Here is a 22,779-nt window from a genome sequence, read left to right as displayed (position 1 = left end):
TTGCCCCAGGGCAGGTTGTTCTATGTCTGTTTTATTTATGTAAACCCACTCCCAGCTGAATCATCTCTATTTTCTATAAACTTATTATGAGAAAGACAATTACACTGTCTGCCTGGTGTCTAGAAATGGGATGGTCAGCACATACTTTTAAAAAGGAGCCACTGTGCAGGCAGCTAGAACTCTCAAGGTAACTGACTACACAACACTGTTGCAAGACAATTCAGAGCAGGGCAAACCACCCTCAAAGCACGCCAAAACTTATTATTGTAACACGTCCTCTCTGCCTCAAAGGTTAATCAGAACTACTAGTGATGCGGTATAATTTCCAATATTTTATTGTCTGTAATTAGCATTGTGACATCAGACCCTGACATCAGCAGGGCCTTGACTTTAAGAGCAAAGCTTTGGGGAAGGGCTGTAGCTCAACATCCCAGGTTCAGTCCTCCATATCTCTAGTTAGTTCTGCGGAAGACTACCTGTCTGAAACCCTGGAGAGCCATTGCCAGTCTGTGTAGACAATAGTGAGCCAGAATCAGGCTCGAGGTCCCACTCCATAACAGTGTGAGAGATAGTGTAGACCAGGCATTGTCCAACTCCCAAGAGACTGTGATCTACTCACAGTATAAAAATACTGGCTGTGATCTACCCTGTTATTGACAGCCAAAGTTGTTGAGCTTTGTGATCTACCACAGGCGTCCAGTGATCTACCGGTAGATCACGATCGACCTGTTGGACATGCCTGGTGTAGACTATGAACACCATCTTTGAAATAACTGCAGGAAATAGTTAATAATGGTCAGGTAAATACAGGTGTGTTTTTTTATTTATCCCAGTGAGACCATTTAAAAGAATTGTTGAGGAAGGTGTTCTGAGTAATCGCAGCCTACAGCAATTAACAATGTTTAGTTCATTTTTTTTTTTACTTCATTAGCAGATGGAAAGTTTGTTTTTTCTTCTTCCCATGAAGCAATGTGGCTAAAAGGTCATCGTTTTTCTTTTGATTGGTTTGCCATATTTAATGGAAGGGCAGTCTTAATTTGTCAGTTATTCTTGGCCCTAACAGACACTGAAGGTGACATCTACCAGCTTCTCAGCTGGTGTTCCAAAGTATTTAACTGCTTAACCTATGGAGAGCTTGCTGTTAATATATCTAAGTGGTCAAATGCACATGAATAGATCCAAGATTTAGTAAAGACACAATCATTACTCTCAGCAGCAGGTGCTTCACTTCCCACTGCGGAGACGATCACCCTGCTGCTTTCAGTCATAGCAAGAGCCACAGGAGCAAAATGCATGAAGAAATAGGAAATGTCACAAGGCAGTGTGTTGGAAATTCCATTTGCTGATAGGCAGTACTTAGTCATATCAATATATAAGATGACATTTTTGTTTGACAGGTTTAGTTACACTTTCTTACTTCAGGATTTGTCAGTCTGCAAACTCTAGTTTTCAACTGTTAATGCACAATAAGATGAAACACAGCCATAGGTGTTAATACAGTGAAGTTTTCCTCTACTTTTTACTGAACCTAAAGTATCCTTAAAGAGTTAGAGAGATACAAGCAGAATGTTGGACTTTGGCCTAGAATTCCTAGGCCAATGTTGGACTTTGGCCTAGAATGAACATATTTAGCCATTACATGGACACATGAGGTGGCCTTGGGCAAATCACTTGTCTCCTACCCGAAGACCTTGCATCGCTAAAATGGGAATGATAATTGTAACTAACAACACAAGGTTACTTCACTAATTAGAAGAATGAAATCAGGGCAGTAAAACAAATCAGTATTTTTATGTACAGCTCTCTGTTCTGGAGTTTTAGCATGGTAAATGTTATACTTGTCCTGATTTAAGTAACCCACACATCTAGTGTATTGGTCTCAGAAATGGATCTTTAAGAATATGGAAGGTGGGCTACTCAGCCAGCTGGTTACTCAAAAATATTACACCATCAGCAGCTCTAGTATGTCCAACACAAAGGCATTAGATTTCAGTGCTCAGATATTTAGGACCAAACAATAGTGGTGGTGTGTATTCGGCTGTTTTGGAAAAAATTGGAGCTTAGTCTGTTTTGAATACCTGGAGCTTGTGTAACCATGCTTAATTGGGACATCAACCTACTTGTGAACAAAAGGAAAATGTTACTGATGCCTTCAGATTGAGGCTGAAGATAGGTGAGTTGCTAGATTCTGGAAATAAATGGAATCCCATATTTGTTGCATTTAATGAATGGGTAGCATTTTGTCAAAGAATTGCAAGTTCTCCAAGTATAACTCTATTTCCTCCCTCTGTGGAAGGGCTGTGACTTAAAAGTTATGTATGCACTGTCTACACAGGAGATACCAGGTTCAGACAACTTAAAAGAGGTAGCAATGCTAGGACAGACCATTGCCAGAGTTCTTAGACACAATAAAAAAGGCAGTTTCAAAAAAATGGTGTGTAGATGTATGAACCATACAAATAGAAATAGTACTAGGTTGGTGTTGGAGAGCGCATGTTTTATACAACAATAGTCTTTGAGGTGTTGGAGGGTCCAGTGTTCTTTCCAGTCTGGAATCTTCAGTGCCAAACTGCATGTTAGCTTAATATATAGCACGCCGCTCTGTCTCTTGGTTTTCTTTAATTAATTTATGACAAACACGGGGAGGGATTGCTAAATAGAATCACAGTGCATGGAGCCCCTTCTTCCTCCAACTGCATTGTTCCCCACAAAAAGATTACTGTGCAGGTACAAGGTTTAGAATAAGAAAATAGCACCAGTAAAAACTCCCCCCAAACTGGGGGAGGAGGCAATATTCAGGAGGTCGCATCTGGGTATAGAAGTGATAAACCTTCCTTTCTACGTGTGGTGATTCCTTTAACAATCCTCTCCACTGTAATTCATTAAAGAAACATAAGAAACTTTGCTACACGTTAAGCATAATGTGCAATTTGAACCTGTTGTTCTCTTGAAACTTTACACTCCAGTCTCAGCCCTACCAGGGGCCTCTGTTGAATTGATTTGTTCCTCTCTGTTCAGTGTTGATATTGCAGCACTTAAGTGGGAGTATCAGCCACCACTATCCACAGACTGTTCCTTCATGGGCAATAACGTCATTGAGGAGGCAGCATGAAGTTGCAAGACAAGTTCAGAGAACTCAAGTTTTCATAGCCAGAGGAATGAGATCAGCACAGGAAGCACTCTAGAAATTATTACTATTTAGGAATGGTTTTGAAAAATAAGAAGAGGCTGTGCGGTGTCACAGAAAGAGTCTGTGAGAAAGCATTTATCAAGTTAATGAAAAGCTTGTCCTATGCAATCAAAGGATAGATCAAGACCTCTTTTTCTTTCTTTCCATCTTCCAAACTTTCTTTGTGGCTTAACAGATGCTTGCATATTCTGCATGCCTTTCCAGCCCAGACATCCAGTGTTTGGATTGATTCTAACATGATGATGAGAATGAGTCATCTACATCACTTTTTATAATCTTCAAATATACACTGATGAAGGTCTCTGTCCTTAAGCAGAACAAGCCAAAATGCCATCAGATAAAGCTGTTTTCAGTGTTCTGATATCTTAATTAAATTACTACAAATTGATATAGTAGTTGATTTTAGAAAATAATTTAGAAAATGATGTGTTTACAAAAGCTTGGCAAGTCTTTCCTATTTTCTGAGTAGTAGTAATCATAATTCACTATTTTTCATAAAAGTGACTCAAAGTAGCTTCCAGAAAAGAAAAGAAAAACAAGCAAAAACAACCTAAAATGCTCACTGGTGATAAGCATAAAAGAACAGATCAGACACAACCCACCCCACTAAAGTGATAAGCAGAAAATTAAGGTACCTAAAAACAGATACTGATGGTGCTCGATGTGCATCCCTTGGGAGGTCCTTCTGCAATTGGGAAGGCACTACTGACAAGGCCGGTTCTCATGTTGCTGCCCTCTGCACCTCCTTCTGAGGGGGAATACAGAGAAGGGCCTCAGCTGATGAATGCTGGGTTTGAATTGGTTGATGTTGGGTGAGACGGTCCTTGAGATATTCAGGTCCTGAGCAGCATAAGGCTTTATAGGTAAAAGCAGCACTTTAACTGGACCCAGAAACTAATTGTCAGCCCATGAAGTCATGCCAGGATTGTTGTTATATGTTCAGACTGTCTTGTCCTGATCAGCAATCTGGTCATTTAATTCTGCACCAGCTACAATTTCTAAACTGTCTTCAAAGGTTGGCAATTAGAAGCAGAAATAGCTTTTAGACTTGGCACCTATTGTCTACACTGTAAAACTGAAAGGCTTTTAACCTGTGCTCTGCATAGCTGGTCTATTTCCTCTTCTTTAACAGAAGTAAGTATTATTTGTCAATTGCACAATGTTTTAGTCCAGGGGTGGGGAACTTCAGCCCTGTAGCAAAATGCAACCCTCCAATCCTCTCTATTTGGCTCTCTCCAGGCCACACACACTCCTTATCCACACCCTCTCCCCCCAGGTTGCATCCCTCACTGGCCTTGCTTCACGTGCTGCCTGACTGGAATGTGTCCTTGAACTCTGGTAATGCTTTTTGATTGCCTGGATACAGGAAAGAGCCATGTGTGTATAGAAAGTAGCCTCTGGTTCAAAGGTAAAATCTACAATAATTTTTCTGCCACTTATGCTTGTGGTTCCATCCAGCACCAGCATGTGCCTCCTAGCTAAAATAGGTCCCAAATCCTTTTTCTAGGCATGTGGTATCCTCTGGCAGGACTGGATGTTTGGGCATCTGCTGCGACATTGCTGAATCCCAGAGTTCCCTGGTCCTGCTTTTCCTTTTCCTCACCATTAATACCAGCTTTATCCCAAGTGCCCAGAGGGAAAGGGGGAAAACTACTTCCATCTTCTTGGATAGAAATTATAGTTAGAATCTTCATACGCTTTTCTGAAAGGTTTTGTGGGATAGCTCCTACTGTATGTACTTTTTGGAATGGGGACAAACAAAAATGAATGGGGCTAGATAAGTCTCCACTGAAATTACAATGTAGGAACAGTATTGGAATGAAATATTTATCCCCTGCGGATAACATGGGAGTAGACAGGCTACTGCTGTTTGGCATGACAAGAGTGAGCACACCAATTTTGTGCATTCCACTGTACATTCCTTGGTTAACGAGCTAAACAGTGGCACTTTGTGGTCAGAGCCACTGCAGAGAGACCATAAAAGTTCTGGTTTAATGAGATAAAAGTATTGTGTCACAAAGAACGTGCCTCTGTTCAAACCATAGAAGGAAAGACATTTCAAATGCCAAAGATCCAGTGTCAAATATTCAGGAAAATTAACCTGACAGTGTAGGCACTGATCTAATTCAGTGCTTGCACAGCAGCAAAGGTCGCATGCCTAGCCTCCCTGTAAAAATAAGCTGCAGTCATACCAATCACCTGCTTGGCAGGGAAGGGAAAGTAAAGTAAGGGAGAACTAAATATGGCCTTACATTTCTCCTCTTGAAAAAGTGTGGGTGTGGAAGTGTAGCCCCAGGTTGCTAGATCAGGTTGGAGAGTGTCATCATGGGCGCATCGATTTTGTTCAGGAGATTTCCTATCCAAGTAGGGTCATGGATGTGGAGTTCTACTGCCACACATATAAAGCCTTTAGCCTGATCTGGGCATTGGGACTTCTCCCTGTTCTTTCTAGCCCAAACCACAGAAGATAGTAGTCTAACTACATATCCTGGCTTGTAGTCAACTGCCATCTCTTTCTGAAGGCCAACTCCTGTTGGCCCTTGCTGGTAATAATGGCAAAAATCCTCGCTTTGTTCAACTTAGCCATGATTTGTGATTGTTACAAATTAGCAAGAGTTAACATCTACTGGGATAAATTGTATTGCTTTATGGGGCGTGTGACAATCGAGAAAAGAAAAAAGTACACAGTGTACATTTATATGGAAATATGAAGACTGTTGTGCTGAGCTAGTGGCTTGCCCTCAAAGCTTTCGTATGTAATTTATGGAAAGTGTTACTCCCATTATTCAGAAATGTATGTGTATATATTACAGAAAGGGAGAAAACGTATCTTATTACAGTTATACAGACAATAAAAGGCAGAGTTTAATGGACCATGCTAGGTTTCTCTTAAAACATTAATTTCTTTGTGTTGTCTTTAATTTCCATGATAATGAAATGTTCACAATGGCCACTGGATATTATTATATGAGAAATAAATTAGATCCTTGCAGTTAGATACAAATCCTCTCTGGTGTTGTCATAGGGATATGGTTACTGTGCACCCCCACCTCAAAATGTTAAATGGTACCCTTTGAAAGTATTTCCTGTTTGAGAATTATTGTTGGTTTTTCAGAATCCTTTTATTTAACTACTGTTAAGCTGATACTAATGCAAATGCTTTTTAAAAGAAATGATTAAATAGTTCATTTCATTTTTTTTAATTGCCTCCTCCACAAGTATAATCCTGGCGGCTCAATGAGATTTCCATGTGGTATGTAACACTTTTAAATCAGAAAACACAAGGAAATGAAATGTCGTAGACACAGAGATGAGTTTAGCATCCCATGCTGTTGCTACTGTACTGATAACGGAAAGGACTGACAAATGAACACACAGCTATTAGAAATGGTGCACAGCAAGTGCACAGTTGTTGGTTTCACAACAGCTACAAAAATGGGGATTTGGTTCCTTAACTGTGCAGCAACTCAAGATCACATGAGAATTACTTACCTTTTGAGCATCTTGTAGCTGCCCTGAAATACCATATGCACTATCAAAGGTGGGTGAATGATAGACTGTCCCTCTACTTTTTCAGTACATTTGGTGTAAAAATACCGATCTATTTTTACTATAAGCAGCACCTTTGAGGGAAATAGCAACCAGGAAGGGGGCAATTTCATTATGAACGTGGTGTAGCTCCTGATTCACATGTAATAGCAATAAATGTCTCACAGCACTAAGTTAAGCTTATGATGGTAGCTACTGAGAACATGAATTGCTGGATCAAGGCTTTTGGAATTATCCAAGCATAACAACTTTTACTAAATTTGCTTTTTTTCCAAGTACAGATTTTCATTCAAAACAGATTCTGAGGAACAAAATATCTCACTAGGGCTTATTGGTGTTTATTGGGGTTTGGAGACAATTTTGACATGCAGATACATATTCCATAAATTCTTTTTCTAGACTTATTGCCTATTGCTAGGATGGTGCTGAACTTTCTAATTGTAGGTTCCCTTTCAAAATGACCACTTCATTTTGCTAATTCTGTGCCAAATTTCCTCTCTAAGCAAAGGCACATGATGCTATCTACTTTCACTATACAGCATTTGGGAAATGCCTAGCTTTTTCTTCCATAAACACAGAGTGTAGGCTTAGGCTGGGCTTTTATTCATCAGTTCATGCTGAAAATAAAACTTTATTTAAAAAATGGGGTTTATATATTTACTGAATGTTGTTGTTCATTAATGCAAGAACAGAGTCTCAAACAAATAAGTTGCATACCCACTCCCCAAAAATAATAATTTCCTCAAAGAAAATGAATGATATATGCTCTGCCTACATACAATATGTGTTGTTGTTTTCTTCAAATCCCATAAATTTTATAGAGATTTTATATGGACCATTATAAATACTTCAAGGCAGGAAATATGTGTGCAGATATATATGCATGTGTGGGTGCTTATGGATGTGCACATGCACCTTTGGTATAATTCAAGATTGCTGTTACAGCTGTCATGGACTGGCTGGATGCAGAGCAGTGGTGGGAGGCACCATTTGGGGAACCCCCGAGGGGAGTTGGATGGTGGGACAATGATGAGTGATTAGAGGGAGAAGAAGGAGCAGGCTGGGTGGAGGAGGTGTTGGAAGCTGAAGAGGTAACAGGGTTTAGTGAGCAGGAAGTGGCTGTGGGAAAGGGGAGTCCAAAATCAGAGGCTGAAGTGGAGGCTGGATAGGAGTGGGGGCAGGCTGCTAAAGAGCCAGGCTGCTAAAGAATCTCCCCATTCTGCTGTTACCAGCTCCCCTCCCCACTAGTCTCCCAGAACACGGAGAGGGATGAAGAGTGCAGAGCAAAGAGAGGCAAGATGAAGGAACCTCGGGTTGCTGGGGAAGGACCTGGGGGAGGAGCCTTACAGTGGTAGGAAGGTGGAGACTGTCGGTCCTCGCACTTTCTCCTGGGAAGAGTTGCTGCGATCACTAGGCTTGCGCTGTTTTGGTTTATTTGAATAAAGAGTTAACTGGGTGTTTTATTGCTGATCTGCTCCTGACTCTGTCACCTGACAACAGCTTAAGTATAATTCACACAAAAGCTTGCTGTATAGATATTTAATAGTGAGAATCTTCCATGTTAAAATGCATTACTTTTAAAAAAAATGTTAAATTGAAAAGATGTAAAATATGAACTTTTTGAACTATTGGTTCAACTTTCATCTTCAGTTCTCGCCTGAAGACTCCTGATTCCCTGCTGTCATGGGAACTCATTTCCAATTGGGGGCAAGTTTTCAGTCTTACTTTTTGAAGACATCTGTGGGCAAGGCCATCACTCCCTTAAAATACAGGTGCTAAATGATGAAAATGAGTTAGATTCACATCTGGTAGAAATTCAGGCAGAGCAATGGATAATGGTCTTGGCTTCAAACTTTGTATTCAGACTTTCCCCCCTACTTCCTTTCATCTTTTTTGGTCTCAAGCTCTCATTCCATTTGTTCTTTCTCACAGAGAATATCTGTATTACAAACATAATATAGGATTTTATTACAGTTCACTTACCTTGAGTTCTTGAAAAAAATCAGAGGATCATATTTTTGTGAGGCTTTTGGGAATTCTCTTTGCTTCCTATCCTGTTATGGGGCTTGGGGACTCACAGGAAGGAGAAGCAAGAAACAGATCCATACAAGTCCAGGCAGGTATCTCTAGGCAGGGCGGGACCCTGGTCAGTCCCCAGGGGCCTTGCTAGCTAAGCTTTAGAATACATTGCCTTAGCAAAGAGCTGGGATCTTCTGAAGTCTTATGTGAATTGTCATGGCTCCTTCCTCCTTGAGATGACTGTGCTCACCTAAAGGGCCCTTGTCTGAATCTTCAAGTACTGACTTTTATGTTGTGGATTGTATGTGATTGCTATTGGGGACTTGTTCTCTGAGTCTGCAGAAGGTGGAAAACTATGTCATCTGGTCAGAGGATCAAGGGAGAGGTACTGACCCCCTCAAGTGGAGAAACCTATAATTCTTTATTATTATCTTCCTCTCGGTCATGTGAGGAGTCATGTTTGAGGGTCAGGGCACTTCCCAAGAGGAGGCGAAAGCACTGTTAAGCCTATTGAAAGTTGAGTGTATTATTGTTCTTGACTAAATTTCTATTCAGTAAACTGCCTTCCTATCTATCTTTGTAAAGTGTCACCATACATGTTTGTGATGTCATTGTATACCTTATAAGGCACATCCAAAACAAAAATGAATGACATTTCATACCAGATATTACAAATCTGGGTATGAAGTTCACACACTCTCTATTCTCCCAGACTGAGAATAAAACTGGTGCAAGTTCAACTGAAAAGAGTGAACATAAAATAGCTTCAGTGGTAACGTAAGCAGTATACAGTCTCATCTGGGCTTTACTAATACTGAATTGTGTCTGCATTAGGTGTGTGCGCGCATCTAAACACATGCATGCATAAATGTGCACCCACTAACTATAAGACTAATTGTATAGCAGTGGTTCTTAGAAAATAAATGTGCATTGACTAGACAAGCACTGCCGGCTACTGCAGAACAGATGTTACTTTAAAACCTGCCTTAACAAGTCCCGTTCCTTCAGCAGAAAATGTTTGTGGCTAGAGCTGGGTGCGCTGTCAGACGTGGAACAGAAAGACAAAGTGACGGCAGGAAACAATGAAAGCAAGATGCCTCTCAGCTGTCTTACTAAAGGGGTAAAGAATGTGTTGGCATGTCTGCAGACAAGGAAGCCCCAGCCCTTGCACTCCTGTTGGCCTCTCATCGCTAATCTTTCATGTCTGTGTCTTCATGACAGGTCACAACATACAGGAGCTACTGTATATAGCTCTGGGGAATGATTTTCTAAGTCAGCAATGTTTTTATAAAGAGAGTCTAGGCAACTGAACTGGAGACCTTTGAGTGAGGAATTTTGATGGCTTTCCCTCCCTCACATTAGCCTTGTCAATGGATGGTACTTATAGATGAAATTCCACCTAAATTTTATGTCTGTTTTATTAGTTCTAAAATGGATAAGCTGAATTGATTGCCATCCCCTTCCTGAAGGTTTAATAGGATCTGTCTGTAATAGGGGATTTTTTTTGGCTTCACATAACTCTCATGCTATTCTTAGGGTCCTTATATACAGAGCGGAAATGCTCATATCCGTTTGATGATGGTAATGGTGAAGTGAAGCAAGGTGGGCAAGAATCCTTGTTCCTTTTAGTGATGGTTGAAGCGCTTAAACTCAAAGCATCATTAACTCACCATTTGCCAATTACAAGTGCCATTTGTTAATACTGGGGCCTGGGGAGGATTTTTGGGGGGCAGGAGGTAGTTCTAAATAGACACATTTTTGTGTTTTTGTTTATCTGCCAGCTGATTCAGGAGCTTTGCTGGTGGTGGGAATTCGTAATGCATCACTGTTGGCTGACCAGATGGGTGGCTGCTGCTACTTGAGAAGATGCACATGTTTACCACAGTGTGGCTCCTGAAATTTCCAGTCTGTGTCCAATCAGAACCTGATACTTGAGAATGATAGTGATAGTTCCCAGTTGGTACAAGTCATGGAGTAGGTTTGATTAGAAGACTGAGATTGGGATCACTGTAAATTGATGGGTATATTTATTCGTTCCATAGGCAAGTTCTGTTGCGCCTCCCAACTTGGAGTTTTGTTGTTGTTCCAACAGTTGGATATTCTTGATTTGGTTTTATAAAGGGCAGATTTTTGTGAAGCATGCCCTACCCTTGGGGTATCCTTCAGAGACCACTCAGGTGCAAAAGATACACATAAATGTGTATTATGTTTAGTTTACATTGTAAGTAAAGGACTATTTTCAGGCGCAATGGAAATTGTCGCAAAATATACTAGCATATTACGAGGCAGACACATTTGCATTGCCAACTAATTATTATTGAAATTTTCTTAGCACAGATTTTATAATAATTAGCTGACACTGCAAAAAGGTATTAGGAAGAAGGCAGCAAAGAGTCTTGTGGCATCTAAAAACATATTTACTGTGACATAATATACCATAGGAAGGCGTCAAAGAAAGGCATCCTCCCTCCCCTTCTATGGAACAGAGCAAACTATTCTGGTCTGCATTCTTCCTTGGTCTGAGAGCAGAACATTCATTAATTTCCCCAAACTTGACCCATAAAGGTTGGGTCAGATTGCTGGGATCAAGAGAGCTCTCAGAAACACTGGTATAAAGTATCCTCTGTTGGTATCACACTATCTGAATGCCCGCATGAAAACAGAAGGGGGGGGGGAACTCTGCTACATTTTTTTCCAGCACTTCACATAAATACTTCTCATGCCTTGTTAACACCTCCTGTCTCATTTGATCCATCACATACATGATTCACATGCAAGCACCATATGCTGCAGAGGTCAGTTACTTACAACCATCACTTATATTCAGCGTATTTTGTTTGACCTGTATTCTTGTAAACAATGATTCAGTGATGGCATAGTTTCTACATGCCCTTGTTAAATGCTGACTGCTCAGAACTTGATTATTTTAACTCCTTAGTCAGTCTCAATGAGAATCTGTCCTTCCTTCCTTATATGTAACTACGTTTTAGTCCAGTCATAACACCCTGGTTTTTTTAGAGGAAGGCACTGTGGCTTCCCCTTTAAAGTTTTGCAGTCCACCCCCACAATTTTGTATTCAACTCTAGGCTCAGTACTTTGTGCAGTGGGAACCTATCATGCTGCTGTAAATCTGCCTCTGCAATCAGGCAGCCAGTGCAGAACTTTAGACTGGTGTTATATAGTCTCACCCAAGAGTAACGCTCAACACCCCTGTGGTTGTATCTTGCACCAGCTGGGTTCTCTGAATTGTCTTCAAAGGTAGCCCTGCATAAACCACATTACAATATCTTAATGGTGATATTACTAGGGAATAGGTACCGGTAACTGTGCTCATGCTGCCCCTGGCCTTAGCAGGAAATAGGTGCCAGTGTGGCAAAGTTGAATCAAGGAGGTATTCCCAGAGTACAGTACACACTTTATATTTCAGGTGGATAGCTTATTGATTTGTTTTATGTTCTTGTTTTCATCATGTATTTGGTGTTTCCATTGTTTTCATATTCTACTGTTGCAAATTTTGGCTGGGTGTCCTTTTCTAACATCATTCTTCTCAAGGACACAAGTGTATACAGCATGAAGTCAAAAAGCTACTTTACAGCTTAGTTCTCCAGCCTTTATTCATGCTGAATACATTTTTACACAAGTGTCAATGGTGGACTTGGCTAGCAAGGCATCTCTGGCTGTACAACAAGGATTGCATTCCTGACAGGACCAGGGTTGCTGTGGAATGATGCTCCTTGGGTTTTATGAGAAACAAGAAAAGCAGTCTATTCTGGATTATTTTTATTTATTAAATTTGTATACCACCCATCACAGACCCCAGAGTGGTTCACCAGCAACCCAAGAATACAATATCAAAACAGTAGAATATGAAAACAATTGGCTTCAGAATATGATAAATCAGTCTTAGTCACGTCAGCTGAGATTTAATTTTAAATGTGTGCTGATGCTTAAGTAATTTTGAACAATTAAGAAATCTATGCAAAATGCTTTGTTAAAGCAACTGCTATGGGTTTTTTTTAATAAATAAATAAATTTCATATTTCAATGTATTTGATTTTCAGATCTTTCTGTATGGTGCATGTAAACTTTAAAGGCATTTGCCAATTTTTCACTGACTTAGTATTAGAATATGACGTCTGCTTTGGTTTCTAATGAAGTTACCAACAGAACTGCAAAACTAAAATGTTGGCATCTGTCTGTTTCAAGAGACAATGGAAGAAGAGGCATAATGAACAGTGACACTCTCTGTACTGGGTGGCTTTTCCTGGTGGATTCCACAAGCTGGGGCTGCCAGCATGGGAAGGGATGCTTGTGTGGAAGGAGTTGCAGGGGAAAGCAGGAAGCCATGTAAATAATATCCCCCTCATTTTCTGCATTGGGGGTCTCCACTGTACTCTCCTGACGGAATGGCAAATCTGGATCCAACTCTGATTTAAGCATGCTTCACCATTTGTTATTTTTTATATGGCAGAAATAGTTCCAATTATACAATGCTTACTGGCATGGAACATGGCCCAGTGAATGCCATAGTGTTATCCGAACAGAAGTCAAAATCAAAGCTCTGAGCCGCCACAGGCTAATTTGCAATGCAACTGATTATTAACATGGAATTTGGTCTTTTAAAAAAGGAAAGCACAGTGATTGCTTAAGTTGTTTCCTTGCGTATGTTTTATGGTGGTGTCTTTCAATTAAGGCATCTACTGAGATGTTACTGGGGAATTTCTGAAATTGCTGGGAAAATAAAAGGCACCCACTGTACATGAAATATGATAGTGGTTCTCTTGTAACATATATCTTCATGTTGAAAAGAGACGTGGCATTGATGCATTATTCATGACACTTCCACCTTGCACTTTTCAATTATGAGGAGAAATGGCTGAACAAAGACCTGTCATTACACAATACACAATTCCACAGTCACATGCCTTCTCAATCAATAATAAAGCCTGCCAAACAACCCATGTGTGGAGAAAGATATTTTCCTCAAAGGGGTGCATCTCTTGTATTTGGGTGAGTACAGAAAACATCAGAGAAGTTCTGATGACACATACTGTTGCGTTATACACTTTGCATATTATTAAAACCTTTCTTGAGAAAAGATACACAGAAATATAAGCATTGTGTGTAATGAAAAGCAGCATTGATTACTAGCTCCTTTTGCATTTAATATTGAAATCATGATTTTTTTTTTAGAAGTTCACTTTAATGGTTACTGGGGGGAAGAGTTATGTTGTATTTCTTTTACTATATAATCAATTGATTCATGGCTTGTAAAATGTTGGCTTACATGAAAAAAAGCAGTACTTGCACAGAACATTTCAAATATAAAAATATGAGGCTATGGAAAAGAGATTTCATGTAAACATTGTTGAATATGCTACTTAAATAAAAAAGGAATGTGTACAATTTAATGTACTCTTCCATGCTGAGTATAAGTAGCTAGCTGCCCAGAGTGGCGGGGGCAATCCAGTCAGATGGGCAGGATACAAATAATAAAATTATTATTACTCACACAACCACAAACCTCCTTTAACAAGTTTATAAATTCATTTTTCCCATTTTAAAGCAGTAAATATATATATATAATAATATAGTACAGTGATTAAGTACATTGTAGTGATTAACTTCTGGTTGCCTTTTTTGCTTGTTTACATTGGGTGAGATCCAGACTTTGCCTTCTATAGACAGAAAGGCTGTTTCCAGATCAGTGTGGTTGGTGGCACTGGGAGATACAAAGGAAAGGTTCCTTACTCCCCTTTGCTGCCAGCAGCAAAGTCTGGATCCAGCCCATTTATCTAAAAAGTGGCATAAAGTGTTTCAGATTGGTAGAAGATGATAAGATGTGGGCACTCCCAAACTCTTACAAATCTATTATTGCCTTTGCAACAGCTATTGAACATGTACATGAATTAAATTAATATGCTTTTCATGGCCATTTTATTTGTGACTTGGGATATCCATGGTGGGAACTCCATTTTCCCATGCCATTTCCCCTAAGCCACTATGAACACTACCTGAATTGATTTTATCTATATGCTACTGTTGTTTTAAACTCTCTGTCTCTGTCTCTCTGTCTGTATTGTTTTTATTATATTGTAAATTACTTTGGGATGCCTTATGGGAAGTGAACTAATTAATAGTGACAACAACAACACTGCAGGAGAAAATACACATCTGATGAACTACAGTTTTTGTATGATTGAAACCTGCATCAGTTAACACAAATTAATTTGCTGAACAATTTCTTTTATCACAGGAATATATGGACTCAAATAGATACATTGACCATTTGCTGACTCAGCTGGAAGAGCAGCGCTGGAATGTGTGGAGGTAATTATATAAATAATATATATGTGAGCCAATTCATATTTACTCAGAAGAGGTACTGTGGAGTAGAGAGGGAAAAATCTGTCAGTTTCAGTTGTTCACATTAATTTTGGTTCTTCTCATTTCCCCATTTCCATGTACATTTGCAATCAAAGCAGGAAGTCCATATGAAAATTTGTGTGCATTTTTTATTAGCATTTCTTTCAGTGTTTCATTTCTGTATGCAGTTTTGCCTGGTATATACATTTTTTTGTGATTTCCCCATAATAGAATGAATTTTGTGCATTGTTTTCACTTATATACACATTTCTGCATGCACTTTTCGGTAATGTATGTATTTTTGTGTGCATTCTTTGGTTGGAGAACTACAATGCAAAATTTGGAGAAGGGCAGGGTTTTCTTTCACATGTTGTTTTGGAAAGTTCACTTTAAAATATGAACCAAATGGATTTCTCCCCCATCTGTGTTGTGAAGGCAATCTCAAACGTAACAGCCAAGTATTAGAATCGTACCTCAACACATCTGCTGAAAAAGATCAAATCTTTATTCATAAGTACTTATCCTTATCTGATATTTAATGTTGGATGATATACTGTAATACTGTGTCAGACTGACTGACAGCATGATGAGCTTGTTTTCTTGATCCATCTGGATATGGTTGTTATTTTTAATTGCACTGCCTTTTTCTATGATACCAATTGCATAGCTCACTTTGCTCAAACTGATGCTTAGCTTCCAACTGGAATAATTGGCTACATTTTCACACACTTGCTTGAATCCTGTATGTACTTACCTAGGAGTAAATCCCAGGGCTTACTTCTTAGAATCAGTAGAGTTGGAAGGGACTCCGAGGGTCATCTAGTCCAACCCCTTGCAATGTAGGAATCCTGCCCACAGCCATCCCTGTGTGGGCTTGACCCACCAACCTTCTGGTTAACAGCCAAACACATTGACCCATTGTGCTACCTAAGGGTAAGGAGACTTTAAAGGCAAAGACTTGGTATCAAAAGTAGTTCTAAGCCTCTTGTTCTAATAGCACAATGATTTACTCTTGTGCAAGGGAATGTTCCCACCTCTCCTACCCCTGCATCCCCTAGATCAAAGGCTGGGTTCCTTCCAGCCTTCTGGAGGAGGGTGCAGGCTACATCCGGGGGTGGGTGGGTTACGTTTTGCAAGTGATAATCTGTGCAGTAATGGAACAAAGGCATTGTGCCATCCATTATGTTCAAAAATGTAAATGTAGACACTGAACCAAAAAACCAAGGCAATCTTATGATCAAAAATCTAATTGAGTACAATAGGACTTATTCCTAAGAAACTAAGAACAGGACTGCAGCCTCAACAATGCAATACAATACCTTATCTACTCAGAAGTAGAGGCCTACTCTCAGATAAAGAATTGTCACTGTAATTTTAATATTATTTGCTATTCCAATGCATTTAGTTTAGACTTTTAATGGTATAATAAAATAAATAAAATACATCTAAATTAAAGCTATGACCCATAGGTGAGCAACACTGACAAGAACAACCCTAATGCTTGTTGGAAACTGTCCTGATGATGATGATGAGTCAGTGGAGGAGCTTATAAGAAGCTGGTCTGGGGCTGTTAGTAACAGAAGGGACTGGCAGGCAGGAACTGTACATATCCACTCAAAGGCTAAGAACTAGAATTAGGAGATGAGAGTGGTAATGGATAGGCCCTTCAGAACCCTGGACAGGTCCCAGAGAGTTTACTTGTGTTGAGTAGTTGATGTTCACTGAGCCCTTATAGACTCTCTAGGCCTGATTATCCCTCCTAGGCTCCACTCCCCTTGCAGGAAAACAGATAGCCTTCAATGAGCAGCTCTCTGGCCTTCAACCTCTCCATTGCTTCATCAGGTTTATTACTTAAAGTCAAGAGCAGGTCTGGTGGAGAGGCTCTTGAAGAGGCTGATCCTTAGAGTGGAGTCTAGCTCAAGGGCTCTGGTCATTGGGGGTTTGGGCTGCTGGATTTGGGTCCAATATCAAGTACCTGATCCATCATGTCTGTGGTCTACTGCAGGGCTCTCCAGATGTTGCTGGACTGCCCAACCCCCTTTCCTCTCTGATCATTAGCCATGCTGACTGGGGATGATGTGAGTCCAGCAATGTCTGGAGGGCCACGGGTTCTCTACCCTCTTCTAGTGGCTCTTCTAAACCAGAATCCAAGGTGCTGCTAGCTGTAGTCATCTCAAAAACCATAATTAAAAAGGAAATATTGCAAGAGAAATTGTGTGAATGAATTAAGATAATAAAAGCATTTTGTCTGATTAACAAGTTACAATAAATGGAAAAATTAATGGATGTGTATGGAAGATAAAAATAGTTGTAGGCAGATAAACTTTACTAACTTGGGCAGAACACAATACTTTTCAGGATCAAATCAGTGCTTCCCTGTGGAACGCCCTCCCATCAGATGTCAAAACGATAAACAACTACTTGACATTCAGAAGACATCTTAAGGCAGCCCTGTTCACGGAAGTTTTTAATGTATGATATTTTAGTGTTTCCTGGTTTCTATGGAAGCCGCCCAGAGTGGCTGGGGAAACCCAGCCAGATGGGTGGGGTACAAATAATAAATTATTATTATTATTATTATTATTATTATTATTATTATTATTATTATTATTACTGAATGAAAATAAAGTGCTGGCTTTGAATGTAATTTGTATTATTAATAGTTTTGGCATTTATTTATTTTATTTCAACAATTTTTATATGCTGCTTAACACTGCAGTCTCCAAGTGGTGATGTACAGAAACATGCAGAAGCAAGGAGGGAGGGAATCCCAACAAAGCAAATGTTTTGTTTGTATCGGGATCGAGACTGTACATTGCATTCATAATGTGAACTAAGGGAGGACGTTTCCCTCCGAATATTTCAGCTTATTGATTCCCATCTCTTAAACATTTCCAATTTCACTGTTTCAGCCATTATCCAATTCCTTCCATTCTGAATGATAAAGGTGGAATCTAACACCATGCTTATATGATTGTTCCATTAGTGCAAGCATTTCTGCTTGCTAGGCCAAATAGTCTCCTCTCTCCTCCCTCTGCATGCTATTCTGGGGTTCTCCTGACCCTCCAGACTGGATTTGGAGGAGGCCCAGGGGTGGGGTGGGGAAGCCCAATTGTGCTAGTGAGAGTACTTGCACTGCCTTCCGCAAGTGCGTTAGTTGGATCTGGTCCATTGTGTTCACATAATTTTTCTTGCTGCTAATATTTAAGCCAATACATTTAATCCTAACTCACATTATTCATTTTTAGCCATTTCAACCAAACATGCAAGCAAAGCATTGTGACTACTATCTTATTTTACAAGTCACTTCGGCTTTATTAGAAGGTCTTTTGTTTTGTTTTTTAAAGAGAGAAGTCTCTGATATGTGGAAGACCATGGGAATAGCTGATGCTATCCAAGGGCAACAGTAGATTGTCTATAGTCAGACAGATGCCCTAATAAATCAGTGTGGACCACTTCTCAGACTTCATTATGCCCTTGATTTGTGGCTGCCACAATTTTAACGTATTGGGTCATTGGGTATTGAACCTGACATTGAATGATAAGCCCCCAGTTTACTCTGGGCTAGCTAATAAAACAGACAGACACAAATTCTGAACATTTAGCTCCTTCAGCATTACTCACAGCCTGGGCTGATTTATGGCAACCAGGCCGAGACAGAGGAGACTAAAAGCGATGTCATGGTGCTCATGCAGAATGTCTATGTTACCACATGTAGAACAGTATGCTAGAAGAGGCTTAATTGGATGTGGGAGAATAAATTTATTTTCATTTTACAGAGCTTGATAGATTTTGTTTTCTTCATGTGGCATAGCCATCTGTTCTGGAACATGAAAATTTATTGCTACAATCTCGCTCCCCTGAGGACTGGTTATGGTTAGCTCATGTTTCATAACATTTTTCAAAAAAAGAGAAGAAAAAGATCAGGAACCTGCACTCCAGACTAGTTTTTCCATCAGATTTTGTAAAAGCATAGTAAAGAGTCCTCTCAGCAATCTGTACAAATCCAACTGGCTTCAGCTCCCTCCATATTTCCTTCTATACTTTTTCAGTTGGTTGTTGTGGAAGATATGAGGATAGAGATGAAATAGCAAGATAAAGCCAGAGGTCTCGATCATTTTAAGACAAGGCTATTTCTTTTCTTTTATTGATTATTGTTGTTATTGTTAGTGATCATGCTTTGAATATGCCGATGCTCTATTTGTAGACTGGAAAACATTTTCATTTGCAAAGGAGCTTCAATTCATTCCTAATTTAACTTCATAATATATAATTCATAAACAGGCAATAGGAGCCAACTCCTAGGGCCTTTGGGGGGCTTCAGCCCCCACAATAAAGTATTTGAGGGGGCCAGGCTCCCCCCCCCAGTTGATGGCCATTCCCATTCAAATGGTGTTTGTGCACTGAGTTGTGTGATCAATTATGTCAGGCGGGACTTACCTGGGCCCCCGCAATATTTCATTCAAGTTGGCACCCCTGCAAACAGGCACGGGCCATCTTTGTTTAGTGATACTCAGTTTATAAATATTATTTGAGCTTTGTGCCTATTCACATTCTTTTGATGTCACTTGCATACTATACATATACTATGTATTGTGAGACTATGCGGGGGTGGGTAGCAGGACTTGTTCTATAGATAGAAATGTTTTAGAATTGTTCACAAATGCATTTCCCTGCTACACCTGTGTCATATCCCTGAAGTATGAGAATAACAGGTGCTTGGAAGTTGAAGTGACTGTTCCTCAACCCCAATCCCCATTTTCTAGGGCAGAAAGATTTGAGGTGAGCTTTAGTAGTGTTAAGATTTCTAACAGTTCAGTTTTATAAGTACAATATAGCTTGATCAGTCTAGTCCTTTATACAAACCAGGATTCCTGAAGGCCCTGAATGCTATCTAGAGAGCAGCGGGGGAAAGTCGGGAGTACTTTAGCTGGATAATCCTATAGATATGGATACCACATAACTGTCCACCTTTGCCAGCTTAAACCTTGAGCTCTTCTTATTTGTGAGGTTGTATGAATGCAGGACACAATAAACTCCAGATCAGCTTCCCACATTGGGTCCTAAAGGCAGTATTGCCCCAATTGCTCTTCCTATCTGCTAAGTAAACTGTGGTTTTAGATCTCCATTAGCACATTCAACAGAGGGACGGGGGTGGCGCTGTGAGTTAAACCACAGAGCCTAGAACTTGCTGATCAGAAGGTCGGCGGTTCGAATCCCCGCAATGGGGTGAGCGCTCGTTGCTCTGTCCCAGTTTACCAGCTCAACTGCTGCTTTTGTAAAAAAAAATAGGCTGCACAAATATTATCTGAGTCCTATTGAAATATATGGTAACACTCCAGTTGGTTTTAATGGATCTAAGTAACGTTACAAAAGGATAAAGGGGATGCAGGAGGCACTATGGTCTAAACCAATGAGCCTCTTGGGCTTGCCAGTTGGAAGGCTGGCGGTTCAAATCCACGCAACAGTGATGAGTTGCTGTTGCTCTGCCCCAGCTTATGCCATCCTAGCAGTTGTAAAGCACACCAGTGCTAGTAGATAAATAGGTACCATTGCAGTGGGAAGGTAAATGGTGTTTCCGTGTGCTCTGGCACTCATCACGGTATCCCGTTGCACCAGAAGCGGTTTAGTCATGATGGCCACATGATCCAGAAAGCTGTCTGTGGACAAGCACTGGCTCCCTTGGCCTGTAGCGGGATGAGTGCCACGCCCCATAGTTGCCTTTGACTGGACCTAACTGTCCAGGGGCCTTTTACCTTTACCTTTTACCTTTACAAAAGAATACAATTACACTGTTTATATTTTAAAATAAATATATAAAGATAAACCTGATTTCATGCAATTAAGAAAGAAATGGGTAGAAAATATTTTCAATTTTGCTCAAAGATACACCGATCTATCTAATTTAGGCTGTCTTCTCTTACTATCCCAGAGTTTCATGGGGGGGCCTTTTGACATAATGCAGGATTAAAATTCATTTCATGTTAGCGGGAACTTCAGGTGAATGCCAGTGGGTAGCTTATTATTATTTTGTATCTACTTTAATTAGAAGCTTGTGATACTCTTTTCAAGCATAAAACCAATTCCTGTAATGTGTCTGATATTACTTCTAATTTAATCCACTGTTCTGTAACTGATTTTAATTTTTCATTGGCTTCATTTATCCAAATAACTTAAGGGGAACCTCTAGGAAGAGATTGGGATCATTCTGGTTGTTCAAGAACAAAAAAATCTTTATTTAGGAAACCGCAAGGTAACTGATGGGTGCCTCTGAAACCACAGTTGCTGGCAGGTGCCTTAATCTATATCTAGAGGTGCAGATTAGGAAGTAAGGAGCAGAGTCCTGTGGGTCAGGGATTAATAAAGACTAATCTGTGCATAGATACAAACTCCAAGGATTAGTGATGGAAAAGTTTGCAAGAACTCAAAAATGAACAAAGTACCTGAAAGATGAAGTGTCTTATGCATGATCAGCAATAAGCCCAGAGCAGCTGAGGCCAAAATATTTGTTTTACAGTTTCTCCCTATCAACAGTGTTGTCTGAGAGCACAGTTTGTGAGATACAGTTGTTGAACTTAGAATTTTGTATTGATCATGGTCACCTGGTAGCCCTGCACCAGCTCCTGACAGATAAATAAGAAGGATACTTACATCTTACATGAGAGAAGGCTTGGCGACAGACAGTGGGCACTGTAAACATGTTACTGTGAATCTGCATTATTTTGGTGTAGATTCCAGAAGCACTTACTGTAGACCAATACCAGGAAGTTTTAGACTACTGAATACATTACAAAATATTGAGTATGTAGGATAGCAGCCAAGGGAATGCTCAAAATAGATAATAATAAGTTAGGCATTTACAAAGCATGTGTTTAATAGAATGGGGTAAATGAGATATATTTGTATATCTGTTGAAAGTATTAGCAGGTCTCTATCCTCTGGAGCTTAATGTTTGCAAGCTAAGGATTGGCAAGTATTAAAGAGGTTGCTTTGTCCTGTAATCATAAACATCCATTGGGAAAACTTAATTGGTCACGAGCAAAATTACAATGTAGGACTTCTTCATGGAAAAACGATATTAAGAATAAACAATTGTGATTAGCTGTAAATTGCTTACCTAGAGAAGGATTCCATGGGACTACAAACAAATGGAGAAACCGACTTACTCCTTGCCATTACTGCTACATATCCTTAGGGGGTGGGGAGAAGATTGCTATTTCAAATTTAACTGTAAGTGCAAACTCTACACAGATTTCTAGCAACTTACTTATTCTCTTGTGTCGGACTCTCTAAGAATATGATTAAATAGAGCAATGGACAAGCAGACATAGGGTGAATACAGATGATCATTTACCATGTGGTAAGGCACTACAGTGTGCATATAACTACTTGCTAAGCCACTCATTTATAATGTTGTGCTTGGTGGTAAGACCTTATTGCCCATTTCTCTGGAAATCCATTTCTCTGGATTTCTCATTTAGTTGTGCTTGTGTAATTAGTTTCATGGCTTTGTTGAGAAATGTGGAAGACCGGCTTATCACTGCATGAACTACAGGTTTAGTTACCACTTGGTAAAATTGTGATCTATACTTACAGTGTTCTTAGAATTGTTAAAAATCATATTCTGCAAAATCCCTGAATCTCAGCTACCCTAT

General features: G+C 39.8%; 1 protein-coding gene and 1 long non-coding RNA gene across 7 annotated transcripts in view; one reads left to right on the top strand and one right to left on the bottom strand.

The window, feature by feature from the left end:
- NCKAP5 (NCK associated protein 5) overlaps window positions 1-22,779 on the top strand; it is a 617,165-nt gene that overhangs the window by 230,590 nt on the left and 363,796 nt on the right. For 5 of the 6 annotated variants that reach the window (XM_081921458.1, XM_081921453.1, XM_081921455.1 and 2 more), the window contains one exon: window positions 15,015-15,088. In XM_081921458.1, coding sequence (XP_081777584.1) covers window positions 15,015-15,088 — 74 coding nt within the window. Of the gene's footprint in view, window positions 1-9,477; window positions 9,531-15,014; window positions 15,089-22,779 lie in introns of those variants that run through there. The other variant, XM_081921457.1, reaches the window with a different exon arrangement.
- Window positions 1-22,779, bottom strand: part of LOC309376052 — a 44,867-nt gene that overhangs the window by 11,531 nt on the left and 10,557 nt on the right. The gene's annotated exons all lie outside the window — the stretch shown is intronic.

The sequence above is a fragment of the Podarcis melisellensis genome (genome assembly GCF_964234715.1).
Source record: "Podarcis melisellensis genome assembly, chromosome: 1".
In the NCBI taxonomy this organism is placed as follows: domain Eukaryota; kingdom Metazoa; phylum Chordata; class Lepidosauria; order Squamata; family Lacertidae; genus Podarcis; species Podarcis melisellensis.
Note: the sequence above shows the minus strand (reverse complement) of the source record. Positions and strands in the feature narration are given on the sequence as shown.